This window comes from Triticum dicoccoides, chromosome 5B, assembly GCF_002162155.2.
Source record: "Triticum dicoccoides isolate Atlit2015 ecotype Zavitan chromosome 5B, WEW_v2.0, whole genome shotgun sequence".
Classification (NCBI taxonomy): domain Eukaryota; kingdom Viridiplantae; phylum Streptophyta; class Magnoliopsida; order Poales; family Poaceae; genus Triticum; species Triticum dicoccoides.
The window spans coordinates 639,854,083-639,866,584 of record NC_041389.1 but is presented as its reverse complement, the minus strand read 5'-3'; the positions used below and the strand labels follow the sequence as shown (position 1 = coordinate 639,866,584).

At 45.1% G+C, this 12,502-nt stretch overlaps 1 protein-coding gene across 1 annotated transcript; it reads left to right on the top strand.

Annotated features, from left to right (window-relative positions):
• Positions 1-2,792: 2,792 nt before the first annotated feature.
• Positions 2,793-5,041, top strand: LOC119310363 (L-type lectin-domain containing receptor kinase IX.1-like). Its single transcript, XM_037586138.1, has 2 exons — positions 2,793-4,222; positions 4,393-5,041. The coding sequence occupies exons 1-2, from the start codon at positions 2,793-2,795 to the stop codon at positions 5,039-5,041; spliced, it is 2,079 nt and encodes a 692-aa protein (XP_037442035.1).
• Positions 5,042-12,502: the final 7,461 nt, after the last annotated feature.

The following is a 12,502-nucleotide window of genomic DNA, read 5'->3' as shown; positions in this document are numbered from 1 at the left end:
TCTTCTTCTTCTTCTTCTTCTTCTTCTTCTTCTTCTTCTTCTTCTTCTTCTTCTTCTTCTTCTTCTTCTTCTTCTTCTTCTTCTTCTTCTTCTTCTTCTTCTTCTTCTTCTTCTTCTTCTTCTTCTTCTTCTTCTTCTTCTTCTTCTTCTTCTTCTTCTTCTTCTTCTTCTTCTTCTTCTTCTTCTTCTTCTTCTTCTTCTTCTTCTTCTTCTTCTCCTTCTTCTTCCTCCTCCTCCTCCTCTTCTTCTTCTTCTTCTTTAAATTGTGCATCCGAACGCAGAAAAAATACGTTGATCAGTACCGCCTTTCAGCCAAAACGCGCGCTACTGCTACACAGAAGTACATATAAAAAATACATTGATCATCAACGATCTTTTTGTATAGAATCTAAATCGTCAATAGGAATCTACCACCGATTTAAGAACCGGCAAAGACTCCTATTGCAGCCATAGATCCTACACATAGAGTTCAATGAAGACCAAATGCTTGGGATGGTTTGAGAAGTAACATACTTAAGGTGGTCAAATTCTTGTTAGGGGAGCGAGGTGGGACTAAAAATAGCGCCTGCCATAACCTATTTAGTACCGGTTCGTGCCACGAACCGATACTAAAGGTGCTGGCCGGGCACCAGCATCTTTAGTACCGGTTCGTGGCACGAACCGGTACTAAAGATTTCCAAAGAACCGGTACTAAAGGTCACCTCCCGCCAAGTCATTTGAACCGGCACTAATGAGAGCATTAGTGCCGGCTCATATGCCAACCGGTACTAATGTTTCACATATTAGGTCCGTTTTCTACTAGTGTTATGTTATAACTATGCAACCGGAACTTGGATTAAAATAATTTGTATATGTAATTTGATCAGAAAAATATGTAGTTTTCGACGGTGCTATTATTTGTTAATGTTAAACACTTTAAAATTCTGTTCAAGGAATAAACTTAATTAACGTAATTGATTACTATGGTGTATTTTGGCCATCTTTGGCGAGCTTCCATGAAATATGTTACGAGGGTCTATATGGATAGGAGGGAGTATGGATGATCGATTTCAATGGGCATATAAGAGTAATAAGTGATCAGCAAGAAAATGAATGAGAGATTCAAAAAAATATGAAGGAGAGAATAACACAAAGGAATTGGTGTTAATACCAAGGGTGTGGCATGCATACAATGCAATAAAAAAAGGAATTAATACCGAGGGACATGGGAGGGGCCCGCATATATGCCTCCCAGAAGCATTGTTGCGCCACCACTCCTTGACGGAAGCCATGCCTCCCCAATCCGTAGGATGGACATCATGTAAGCCAAGCCATAATTTAATCATTCCTCAAACTCTGACGGTGTAGCAGCACTAGAAAAGAAGGTGGGTCGCCGACTCCTCGATCTGCTTGCATAGGGGGCAAAGGTTATAGTTTGGCCATCCCATGCGCTCCAGCCGGCCAGCCGTCCAAATCCTATTGTTGATGACTAGCCAAGCAATGAAAATGCATTTGAGAGGAGCCCAATTCTTCTACACCTACAGGGGCATGTCCATGTCCACGAGCCCTAGAAATCGGGCGCTATAAGCCAACGCCGCAGAATATTGGCCATCTTTGGTGAGCTTCCATGAAATTGTATCAGCCACATCAGGGTTGAGGTGAGCTTCCATGAAATTGTATCCACTTCGGAAATCCAGAAATTGTTGCGCAAAGCCTTCTGAAGGAAGTACCTTTTGCTTTTAGAGCGATCAAAACCATTTGGGGCAATTTGTTTGGTTCTCACACCATCCAGCCAAGCAGATTCGGAGAACGAGGCCCGAAATCCGTCCGAAACAAAACCTTGATGGCAGCTACAAAAATATCTGTATCCTCATCATTGCAAGGGTTCCCCATGGCTTGACCGGATCCGTCCAAGTAGCCAGGCAGACGTTCTTGTAAGAGGTAAAGTGGATTTATGTCCTCTTCAACAGACAACATGAGATGTCATCCTACTGCATATGAATGTGACATGAAATTTTGGTTTTGTTTGCCGTGCCTTGAAATGCACGTACACTAGCAGCCGGTGGATTAATGTAGTGTCGGCGTTTGGCTTAATGTATTGTCTCTACTTAACAAACAATTCTTCACTCCATATTCTTGAAACTTGGAAGTATATGGCCGGTTCCGGCCGGCAGCCAGTAAGGGTCAGATCTTTTGGCAACTTAAACAACTAGTTATAGGCTAATTAATTTATAGGTCTTAATAAATTTAGAGGACGGCTTATTTTTTAAGCTGCGGAGATGCAGCTTATTTTTAAGCCATCTCAAAGAACTGACCCTAAATGCGACATTGTGGCCCGCTTGAGTGCTTCACCTCCAGCGTCACCCGTGTGAAGAAATAAATCAGTTAACTTGATCATAGTGGAGAGTAATTATACTGGTTTGCATGTAATCTTCACAGTGTATATTATCATATTCTGGTAATTTAGATGATCCCGTTTATAACATACACTAGATTGTGAATGTAATACCCATTGATGCAGTCAGAGCATGACACACGGTGGGGGATTAACGACTGACAGAAACAAGAAGATCATCTTAAAATAAGGATGCTTAATTTTTGGTATGCCAATTAAAATTGATTAGACCATAAGGCCCTTTCATGTGAAAGGATATCTTTTAATCTTCACCCTTATTAATACTTTTATAAGGGGTTGTACTAAAGCTGATTCCATAAAGTTTAAATTTTAGCAAAAGCGACAAAGTTGCCAGCTAGCTAGTTATGGTTCTATATATGGAGTAGTGTTGCTGAGTTTCCAAATACACAGCCAGCAAATGGCTGCTCTGAATCCTCCCCATTTTACACGGCGGGTATTCATCCGATACTTTTGCCTCTACCACCTGCTACTATCTCTCCACCTGCCTCCCCGTGCTTCCTCGCTTTCGTTCAACTCTAATTTTTCCCTGCCCCGCAGCTACAACCCACAAGATTTCATCCTTCAGGGCGATGCATACTTCGACTCCCAGATGATCGAGCTGACAAAGAACGAGCAGAGCCAAGAAAACCATGACAGCGTGGGCCGCGTGGTGTACGCGCAGCCGGTGCCGCTCTGGGATGTCGCCACCGGCAAGCTCGCAACATTCAACACCACCTTCTCCTTCCAAATCAAGCCTGAGGGCAGCGCAGTTACCGGCGACGGCATGGCTTTCTTCATGGGCCACTACCCAGCGACAAGCATCCCGAACCCCATTGAGAATGGCAGGAACCTCGGCCTCTTCACCAACAACAGCAACACGAATGCCACCGGCAACGACCGGATCCTGGCGGTTGAGCTGGACACCTTTTTGAACAACGGCATAGACACCAGCAGCAGCCACATCGGCATCGACGTCAACTCCATAATCTCGCGGGTGTACACCAATGTGACGGTGCCCGGCAAGAACCTGACGTCTGGTCTCCCTGTGACCTGCGAGGTTAGCTATGACAATAACACACAAGTTTTAACCGCCACTCTCAAGGTCGGTGACGTGGCCTACCACGTCGACACCAGTGCCGACCTGAGGCAGCTCTTGCCTAGTGTCGTGGCCATCGGCTTCTCTGGTGCAACCGGGGCAGCCGTCGAGCTACACCGGGTACTGTCTTGGTCATTTGACTCCACTTTAGATGTGTCTCCAGAGCCTCAACCACCACCTGCTGCTGCTAAGAGCCACTCAATGCTCCCCTGGCCCTCGATACTAGGTATTACTGGTGGCTGTGCAGCACTATTACTACTTTCTATGTTGGCCGTGGTCTTGTATCGCCGCCGGCACCGGAAGTCCACACGAAATAACCTAGATGAGGCTCCTCCTACCCCTACAGCTGCTGTTCCCATGCAGATGCAGGACGTGGTACTAGTGGACCCGGTAAACAACTTGGCTAGCATCGCCAGAAGTTTCCAGTATGATGAGCTTGTCGAAGCGACAAACAACTTTGCTGAGGATACGATGCTGGGAAGAGGGGGCTTTGCATCCGTGTATCGGGGCCAATTGACTAATCCAGACAAACTGGTGGCGATAAAGAAGTTCAATGGGCTGAGGGGAAAGGGGACATTCCAGGCTGAAATCCAGGCCATCAGTGGACTGAGGCATCGGAACCTGGTAGAGTTAGTAGGCTGGTGCAATGATGTCGGCAACAACCATCTGTTGCTAGTTTATGAGCTTGTATCACAGGGTAGCCTCGAGGAACATTTGCATGAGAACAAGAGCTGGTTGTCATGGCCCAAGAGGTAACTGAACCACCTTCTAAACATGCACCACCCTGAACCTTTTTTTCCCTCTATCTAGACAGCTTAATTTGAACTAAAACCATGACAAGAATTTTGGAATGGAGGAAGTATATATGCAAGATTGAACATGATGCATGACTGGCTCATTTTATTTGTTCATTGTTGTGCAGGTACAGGATCATCCGTGACATAGGGTGTGCCCTAGAGTACATCCACAAACAATGCAATGATTGTGTCTTGCATGGTGACATTAAACCTTGTAACATATTGCTCGACGAAAGGTATCAAGCTAAGATTACAGACTTCGGTTTGGCAAGGCTGATTGATCACGAAACCAAGCAGAAGACGACACTGTATCTAGCCGGGACCCCAGGGTATATAGACCCGGAATTTTTGGAAACGGGCAAGCGGAGTAGGGAGTCAGATGTCTATAGCTTTGGCATCGTTTTGCTGGAGATTGTTTCAGGCCGGCGTCCAGCTGGCAGCCGATTGCTAACAGAGGTAAGGAATCGGCACCGCAGAAACGCGGTCGTTGAAGCAATAGATCCACGGCTGCTGGACGAGTCAACCAGCAGGGATCACGACGAACGCAAGATGGAGCGTGTGCTGCTCATCGGGATCTGGTGCACACACCCCGACCCAACCAAGCGTCCACTCATCGCAGAAGCCATGAAGTCACTCGAATCAAACGATGAGAATTTGGAGATCCCTGCACTGCCGCATCATGTGGCTGAGCCATTAGGTCACAGCGCCTCCTCAAGTAAGACTTCTAGCGTGCACGCCTCCACAGCTCATGATCAAGATTTTCTAGCTCGTTAGCACGTACTTAACTAGCTGAATTCTCTATGCAATTGTGAGACCATAAAATAGTTCCCCCGTTCGCAAATATAAGATGTTTTAGAAATTTCAATATGGACTACTATACGGATTGCCATGCACATATATATAAGTCGAGGAGTAGTCACTACTGGAATTTCACTGTGCGCCGAGAGTCAAAACATGGGCTCTCGGCAAAGACATATACACCAAGAGCCGTACTCGGCAATGAGACGTTGTGCCGAGTCGAAGCAGCAACGTACACAGCGAAAGGAGCACCCTCGGCAAAAAAAAAGCATACGCCGAGCTGATCATGACAAAGAAATGCCACTTGTCATGTCCGTTTGTGCTTAACGGCTCCGTGACTTGGGGGGTTTGTTTGCCGAAAGCTTTGCCCGGGTACTTGGCATATATTCAAAAAAATATTTTTCTTTGTGTACTACCTCCGTCCTGGTTTATTGGTCCTTATAGTATTTTGTGCCAAATTTTAATCATATGTTTAACTAAGTAAATAATAATGCATGTTAGCAAAAGTTATATCCCTGGATTCGTATTTGAACATAGTTTTGAGAGATATTATTTTCGGTTACATGCATTAACAATTTTTTAGTTAAATCTAAGGTCAAAATTTTGCACAAAATACTAAAGGGACTAATAAATCAGGACGGAGGTAGTAATTTACAACAATTGACGCACGGACCCCACTTGTTAGTGGCAAATCATTCTTGTCTAGTCAGCAAACACGTCATCCCACCATGGCCCACTTGGCATACAACATTTCTACAATTTACCGCGTGTGATGAGTAGGCCCCACCTGCCGGTTGAGGTCCATTATAAAATTTCTCTCTAGCACACTCGCCAGCCCAGCTGGCTCCTCCCTCCACTGCGCTCTCATGCTAGAGACCCGAGTTTGAATCCCACCCGAGGCAGACTGGAGAAAGCCTTCTTTTTTGCCAAATATTTTGACCCGACAGGTGGGTCCCACAGGTCACTGAAATATTTGAAAATTATTTGGTATTTTTTCTTTAAATAATTTGAATCCTGAAACATTTTTTCGAGTGTTTCTCTTGGCGAACGTTGCATGAAAAAAAAAAATCTACACACACGTAAGATCTATCCATGAAGATGCATAGCTAGAGAGGGGAGAGTGTGTCTACGCACCCTCGTAGACCGTTAAGCGGAAGCGTTTCACAACACGGTTGATGTAGTCGAACACCTTCGCAATCCAACCGATCAAGTACCGAATGTACGACACCTCCGTGTTCAGCACACGTTCAGCTCGATGAAGCCCTGACCTTCTTGATCCAGCAAGACGGGCGAAGTAGTAGATGAGTTCCGGCAGCACGACGGCGTGGTGACGGTGGTGTTGAACTTCATCCCGCAGGGCTTCGCCGTGCACTGCGAAAAACTACACGAAGGACAAAACTATGGAGAGGGGCGCTGCACATGGCTAAGAGATTGTCGTGGGTTGTGTGGTGCCCCCTCCCTCTCATATATATAGGTGGGGGAGGCAACCAGGGTGTACCCCAAGGTGGCCGGCTGGCCCCCTTGGGCGCCTGCCCTACGGCGCCCCCCGTTGCTTGCTTTCTCGTGGGGGGATGGCAGTAGGGGGTGGCGCCCCCCCCTTCCTTCCTCTTAGGTGGAGGGAAGGAAAGAGGGGCTAGCCCTCCTCCTTTCCATCCATAGGGCCGGCGGCCTAGACGAGGGGCGCGCCAGCCCCTTGTGGGCTGGTGTGCTCCCCCCTCTTGGCCCATATGGCCCATTAATCTCTAGGGCTTCTCGGAACCCCTTTCGGTGATCTGATGACTACCCGATTCGCTCCGAAACCTTTCCGATGACCAAATAGCATCGTCATATATATCAATCTTTACCTCCGGACCATTACAGAGCTCCCTGTCATGTCCGTGATCTCATCCAGGAATCCGAACAACATTCGGTCACCAGTTCACATAACTCATATAATACTATATCATCAACGAACGTTAGGCATGCGGACCCTACGGGTTTGAGAATGATGTAGACATGACCGAGACACCTCTCCAGTCAATAACCAATAGTGGAACCTAGATGCGCATATTGGTTCCTACATATTCTACGAAGATCTTTATCGGTCGAACCTTTGTGACAACATACGTAATTCCCTTTGTCTGTTGGTATGTTACTTGCCTAAGATTCGATTGTCGGTATCTTCATACCTAGTTCAATCTCATTACCGGCAAGTCTCTTTACACGTTCCATAATACACCATCTCGTCACTAACTCCTTAGCCACTTTGCTTTCAAGCTTCTTGTGATGTGTATTACCGAGAGGGCCCAGAAACACCTCTCCGATACACGGAGTGACAAATCCCAATCTCGATCCATGCCAACTCAACAGACACCTTCAGAGATACCTGTAGAGCATCTTTATGATCACCCAGTTACGTTGTGACGTTTGATAGCACACAAGGTATTCCTCCTGTATCCGGGATTTGCATGATCTCATAGTCGAAGGAATATGTATTTGACATTAAGAAAGCAATATCAATAATCTGAACGATCATATGCTAAGCTAACGAATGGGTCTTGTCCATCACATCATTCTCCCAATGATGTGATTCCATTATCAAGTGACAACACATGTCTATGGTTAGCAAACCTTAACCATCTTTGATCAATGAGCTAGTCTAGTAGAGGCTTACACTACTAGGGAAAAGCCTAGCAGTAGTGCCGGTTTTAGGTATAGCAGTAGCGCGGGGTTGCGCACTATGATATGGTGCTACAGCTAAAGCGTATCAGTAGCGTGTGTTTGCCCGCGCTACTGCTATATCTGCTTAGCAGTAGCACTTTTGGTAGAGAGCGCTACTGGTAGTTACTAGCAGCGCGCCGCTCTACCCGCGCTACTACTATTATTACTTATTTCTTTTTTATTTTATGTCGTATTCATACACCATTATACAATTCATTCAGTAGCAATTTAGAGATTGTTTTTACATCAGAATGAGTTATTACATCATTGGGTGAAAGAACTATGGATTAGTTTCAAGTGCATGTATCCAAAGTGACATTGGTCACTTTGGATCCATCCACTTGAAACTAAACCGTGGTTCTTTCACCCAATGACATAATAACTCATCATCATCATATCATTAACAACTTATCGTCATAATACATCATTGTCATGTAACAACTCCTCATCATCATCATTTTCGTCCATGAGACATCATACAACAACTTGGTCACTAGTTATAATAACAACTCCTCCTCCTCCTCCACCTCCTCCTCCTCCTCCTCCTCCTCCTCCTCCTCCTCCTCATCATCATCATCATCATCATCATCATCATCATAGTACTCATAATCACTACTCCTCCTCCTCAGCATCACTATCAACTCTAACACATTGTAGCACATAATAAAAACTTCTCATCATCATCATAGTCATATATAATCAACACTAACTAATTATTCTTAATACCTAGGACCTACTCCTGCTGCTCTCTCTCAGGTAAAATAGCATAAAACATGTGTAGCACTCCTGCTTCATCATAAGAAGAATGTAGATGAACCTGTCTCCTAATTGTGGGTTGCGCTTCTGATTGCTGCTTCCTAGTACCTCTCTGCTACGACCCTTCACAATTTTGCTCCAGTCTTTGACTATTAAGAGTTGCTCGCTTCGAGAAATGATGAATGCACTCATGTGCAATGCAGTATATCTTGGACATAAGCTAACCATTGTCATGCGACCTTTCACTAGTAGAAATTGGGCCATTTGTCCCGGTTCTAGAGGCCCATTAGCCTCGGCTCTAGAACCGGGACTAATGGGTCGAGACTAAAGCCCAACACCTTTAGTCCCGGTTCGCTTACAAACCGGGACAAATGGTGGTCCACATGGCCGATGCGGCGAGCCCAGGCAGGAGAGCCTTTAGTCCCGGTTGGTAACACCAACCAGGACCAAATGGCATCCACACGTCAGCAGCTCAGGAGCTGGGGGTTTTGTTTTTTTAGAGGGGGTTAGCGGTTTTGGAGGGTTAATTATTTATGGGATTCATGTATTGTGTTAGCTAGCTAATAGCTAGAGAGAAGTGACCTCTCTTATCTTTGTGCTTGGTCGACGCTAGCTACCATACGTATAGAGAGAACTCGACATGCTAGCTAGTAAGCAAATAAAGGAACCATTAAGTACACAAGATTGTCATGAACATATATAAAGAGAAGTGATCGACCTCTCTTTCTCCGCGAGATTGGTCGAACAACAAGTTTCCGTATATCTATTCGATGCTACTAGCTACATATATACAATATAAGATCTCTTACAAACCCTAACATCTAAGGCCTATTTGAACTTCCACATGGTATTCTCCGTATTTATTTACGACGTGGTCAAGAAAGAATCCCGCCAATCCCTCTTGAATTGCTCGTATGCGATCATGTGGTAGGAGTTCATCCCGCATCTCCCACATCTAATTTAAAGAAGTGGGTCACTACATGTATATGAATGAAACTCAACACAAATGATGGTAATAAAATAAAATTGTGAATATTATTGTTTATGTACATCAAAATCTTTTTTAGAGTACCCCCTCTTAGATTTCGTCGAGTTGTAGATGAACTCGCAAACATAGTATCCACAAAAATCATTCCCAGCTTCGTGCCACAAGACCTTTACGAGAAATAGAGTTCAATCAAACTGATAATCAAGCATGCTTAATGTTTTTTATGAAACTAGCTAGAACAAATGGGAGATGCGCGAAACTAGCTAGTAGTACTTACTTTCGGGTGTGTAAATCGCAGCTCCTTCGACAGTGTCAGAACAATGGCGGTGAACTATTTCCAAACCCTTCCAGACAAAGAGAATAATTACTTGATATGGTGCGATAATGATCGATTGAACTTACTTATGGAGCATATCAGTCATGTTTGCATACTCCTAGGGACTTTTTCTTCTAGAGTCCAAGACTGTTACTGTTTCAGTTTCAAGCTTAATCTCTAGCAAAATAAAGTGAAAGCTGCGCATGCATGCATAACTCATCAATTACATTACTATAATTAACCTCGAGTAAGGGACACCGAATATGCACATGACAGTAACACTCATCGGAAGTTGTAAGGAAAGAGTATTTTATCTTTGTTTTGATTTACAAGCAACGATTGTAGCAAGTTGTCCTTGGTCTCTTCGAATTTGTGTTTTTGACCGTGTATTCATGTATGATATTTGGGTTAATGAAACCAATGTCATAGATATCTGATTTCCTGCACTCGGCAATCTTCAATCTGCATAATATAGTGAGGATAATTATATATACATGCAATGAAAGAGCTGAGCTATATATAGAGACTTAATTACAGAAGTAGTACTTACAAATAGTAGCAAGTCACGAGTGTTTTGTCGAGGGCCTTTTCATTGTATAACTGGAATAACTCGTCAAATTCAATATTCAAAATATCCATTCGAATGAGTTTGTGCTCCTCTTTAATTCTCATCGTCAAAGTATGCCTCCTAGACTGCCTGCATCTTTCCATGTACCAGTCATGGAGTCTTCGCATCTTCGTTGTTAGACGAGGATGATCAGGTTTGACGATAGGCCTCCCGTAATCGAATCAGAATTTGTCCACCTCCATTATTTCAATGGGTACATCATCAGACAGGTAATCATCAAGATTGGTACCGGGCACCATCCCCGGATGATTAGCAACGATATCGCTAGACACCTTGAGCGGGGGGCACGTTTGCTTCGCCTGTTCGCCGAGCTGGGGAATTTGTTTCCCACTTCTTCATGCTGCTAACCTTGCATCAATGCAAGGACTTCCCGACCGCTGCGCTTCCTTATATGCCTTTTTAATAGTGCGCACATAGTTGGAATCTAGCGGAGGCGGCGGTGGTCGCTTCAGGGCATCGATAGCCCGCTTCACTTTCACAGGATCTATCGTTTCCTTCGGAGGTGGAGGTTTCGATGCAAAAAAGTCCCTCACTTGGGCACGACTGATGTCCTTGTTTTCCTTGCCGGTCCTCTCATAAGGTAACTTTTCCGGATCCTTGAGAGATGGACCATATTCAAACTGCTTCGCTCCTCTGCTTGTACTACTGCTAGCCACCGGAGTGGCGGCCTCTCTCTTCTGCCGTTGCTGATGCGGCGGAGTTGGCTGACGCGCCGGAGGAGGCGGAGGAGGAGCCATAGTGCCCTCACGCGCCGGGGGGGGGGGCAGATTGCTTGTCGGAGGAAGCGAAGAAGGAGCCGGAGTGCCTTCACCCGCCAGAGGAGTGGGCAGAGTGCCCTGACACGCCGGAGGAGGAAGAGGAGGCGGAGGCGTCCAATTTGGAAGCTTGATGTACTGATTCCACCATAGACATGGAGTCTTCAGAGCAAGACCCAGCTAAATCTCCCCTTCACCTATAGGGTGGTCAAGCTCTAGCTCCTCAAATCCCTCCATTACTTCATCCGCCATCACAACAGCATAGCCCTCTGGAATCGGACGGCAGTAAAAAGTTCTGTTGGGTTGAGGAGGTGGAATAGTGCCGACAGCCGCCTTCAAGGTGATGTTTTGCCATTTCCTCATAAGATGGCAATGTTGAGCCTCCGTGATAGCATCCATGGGGTAGCTAGGAGCCGTGAAGTCAGACTGCTGAATGAGCTCCGTGGAAGCCATGCTGCTTCTCTGCTGAGATGGTGGGGTAGCTTCTGGGGTAGCTTCGTGCCACTGAGATGGTTGGTTGGCAGCTCGCTGGCTCTCAACTTGTTCCTCTAGCTTCAGTACTCTTGCATTGAGCTTCTGTATAACACTCAACTTCTGTTTCCTCATACTCTCATGGGTTTTGTAACCGGCTGCGTCGGGAAACCCAATCTTCCATGAAACGGAGCCTGGCGTGCTTTGTGTTCGTCCAGGGTGCTCAGGATTCTAGAGGGCCTCAGTTAGCTCGTCATTCTCTCTGTCGGGAATTCCCTTCCTGCGCTGCCTTCATTGTGGCCTGAAGCTTCGTTATGGGTGTTGCAAGTTGCTCGTCCGTCCAACGACACTTCCATGTTTCACGGTCCAAAGTTCCCCCAACCCTGAAGAACCAAGTCCTCGAATGATCAGGCCAGTTCAATGTCTCTGGTTCGACCCCTGTAGCAATCAAGTCCTGCTCAGCTTTGTCCCACAACGGTCAATTAGCTAGTCAGCACAGGTCATATATGACAAATGTTTCCTACAAGCAGTGATAGTTACCATCACTTGCGTTTTGTATGTTGTATGTAGTATATGTCGAAACCGAGAGTATGTACATGTAGTATGTAGTATATAATGATGATTAGATAGTATATATACAAATTTTTATGTAGTATGTACCATTTTTTGAGTATGCTCCTTTTTACGTACAAATATGTACGTATTTCACAAATATAACAAAAACTATGGGCTCATGTGCAATTTTTTCATGTAACTTGTTTTGAAATATCTTAGATATAGTATATGAACATATTTAAAATAATAAATAGTATATATAGTACCA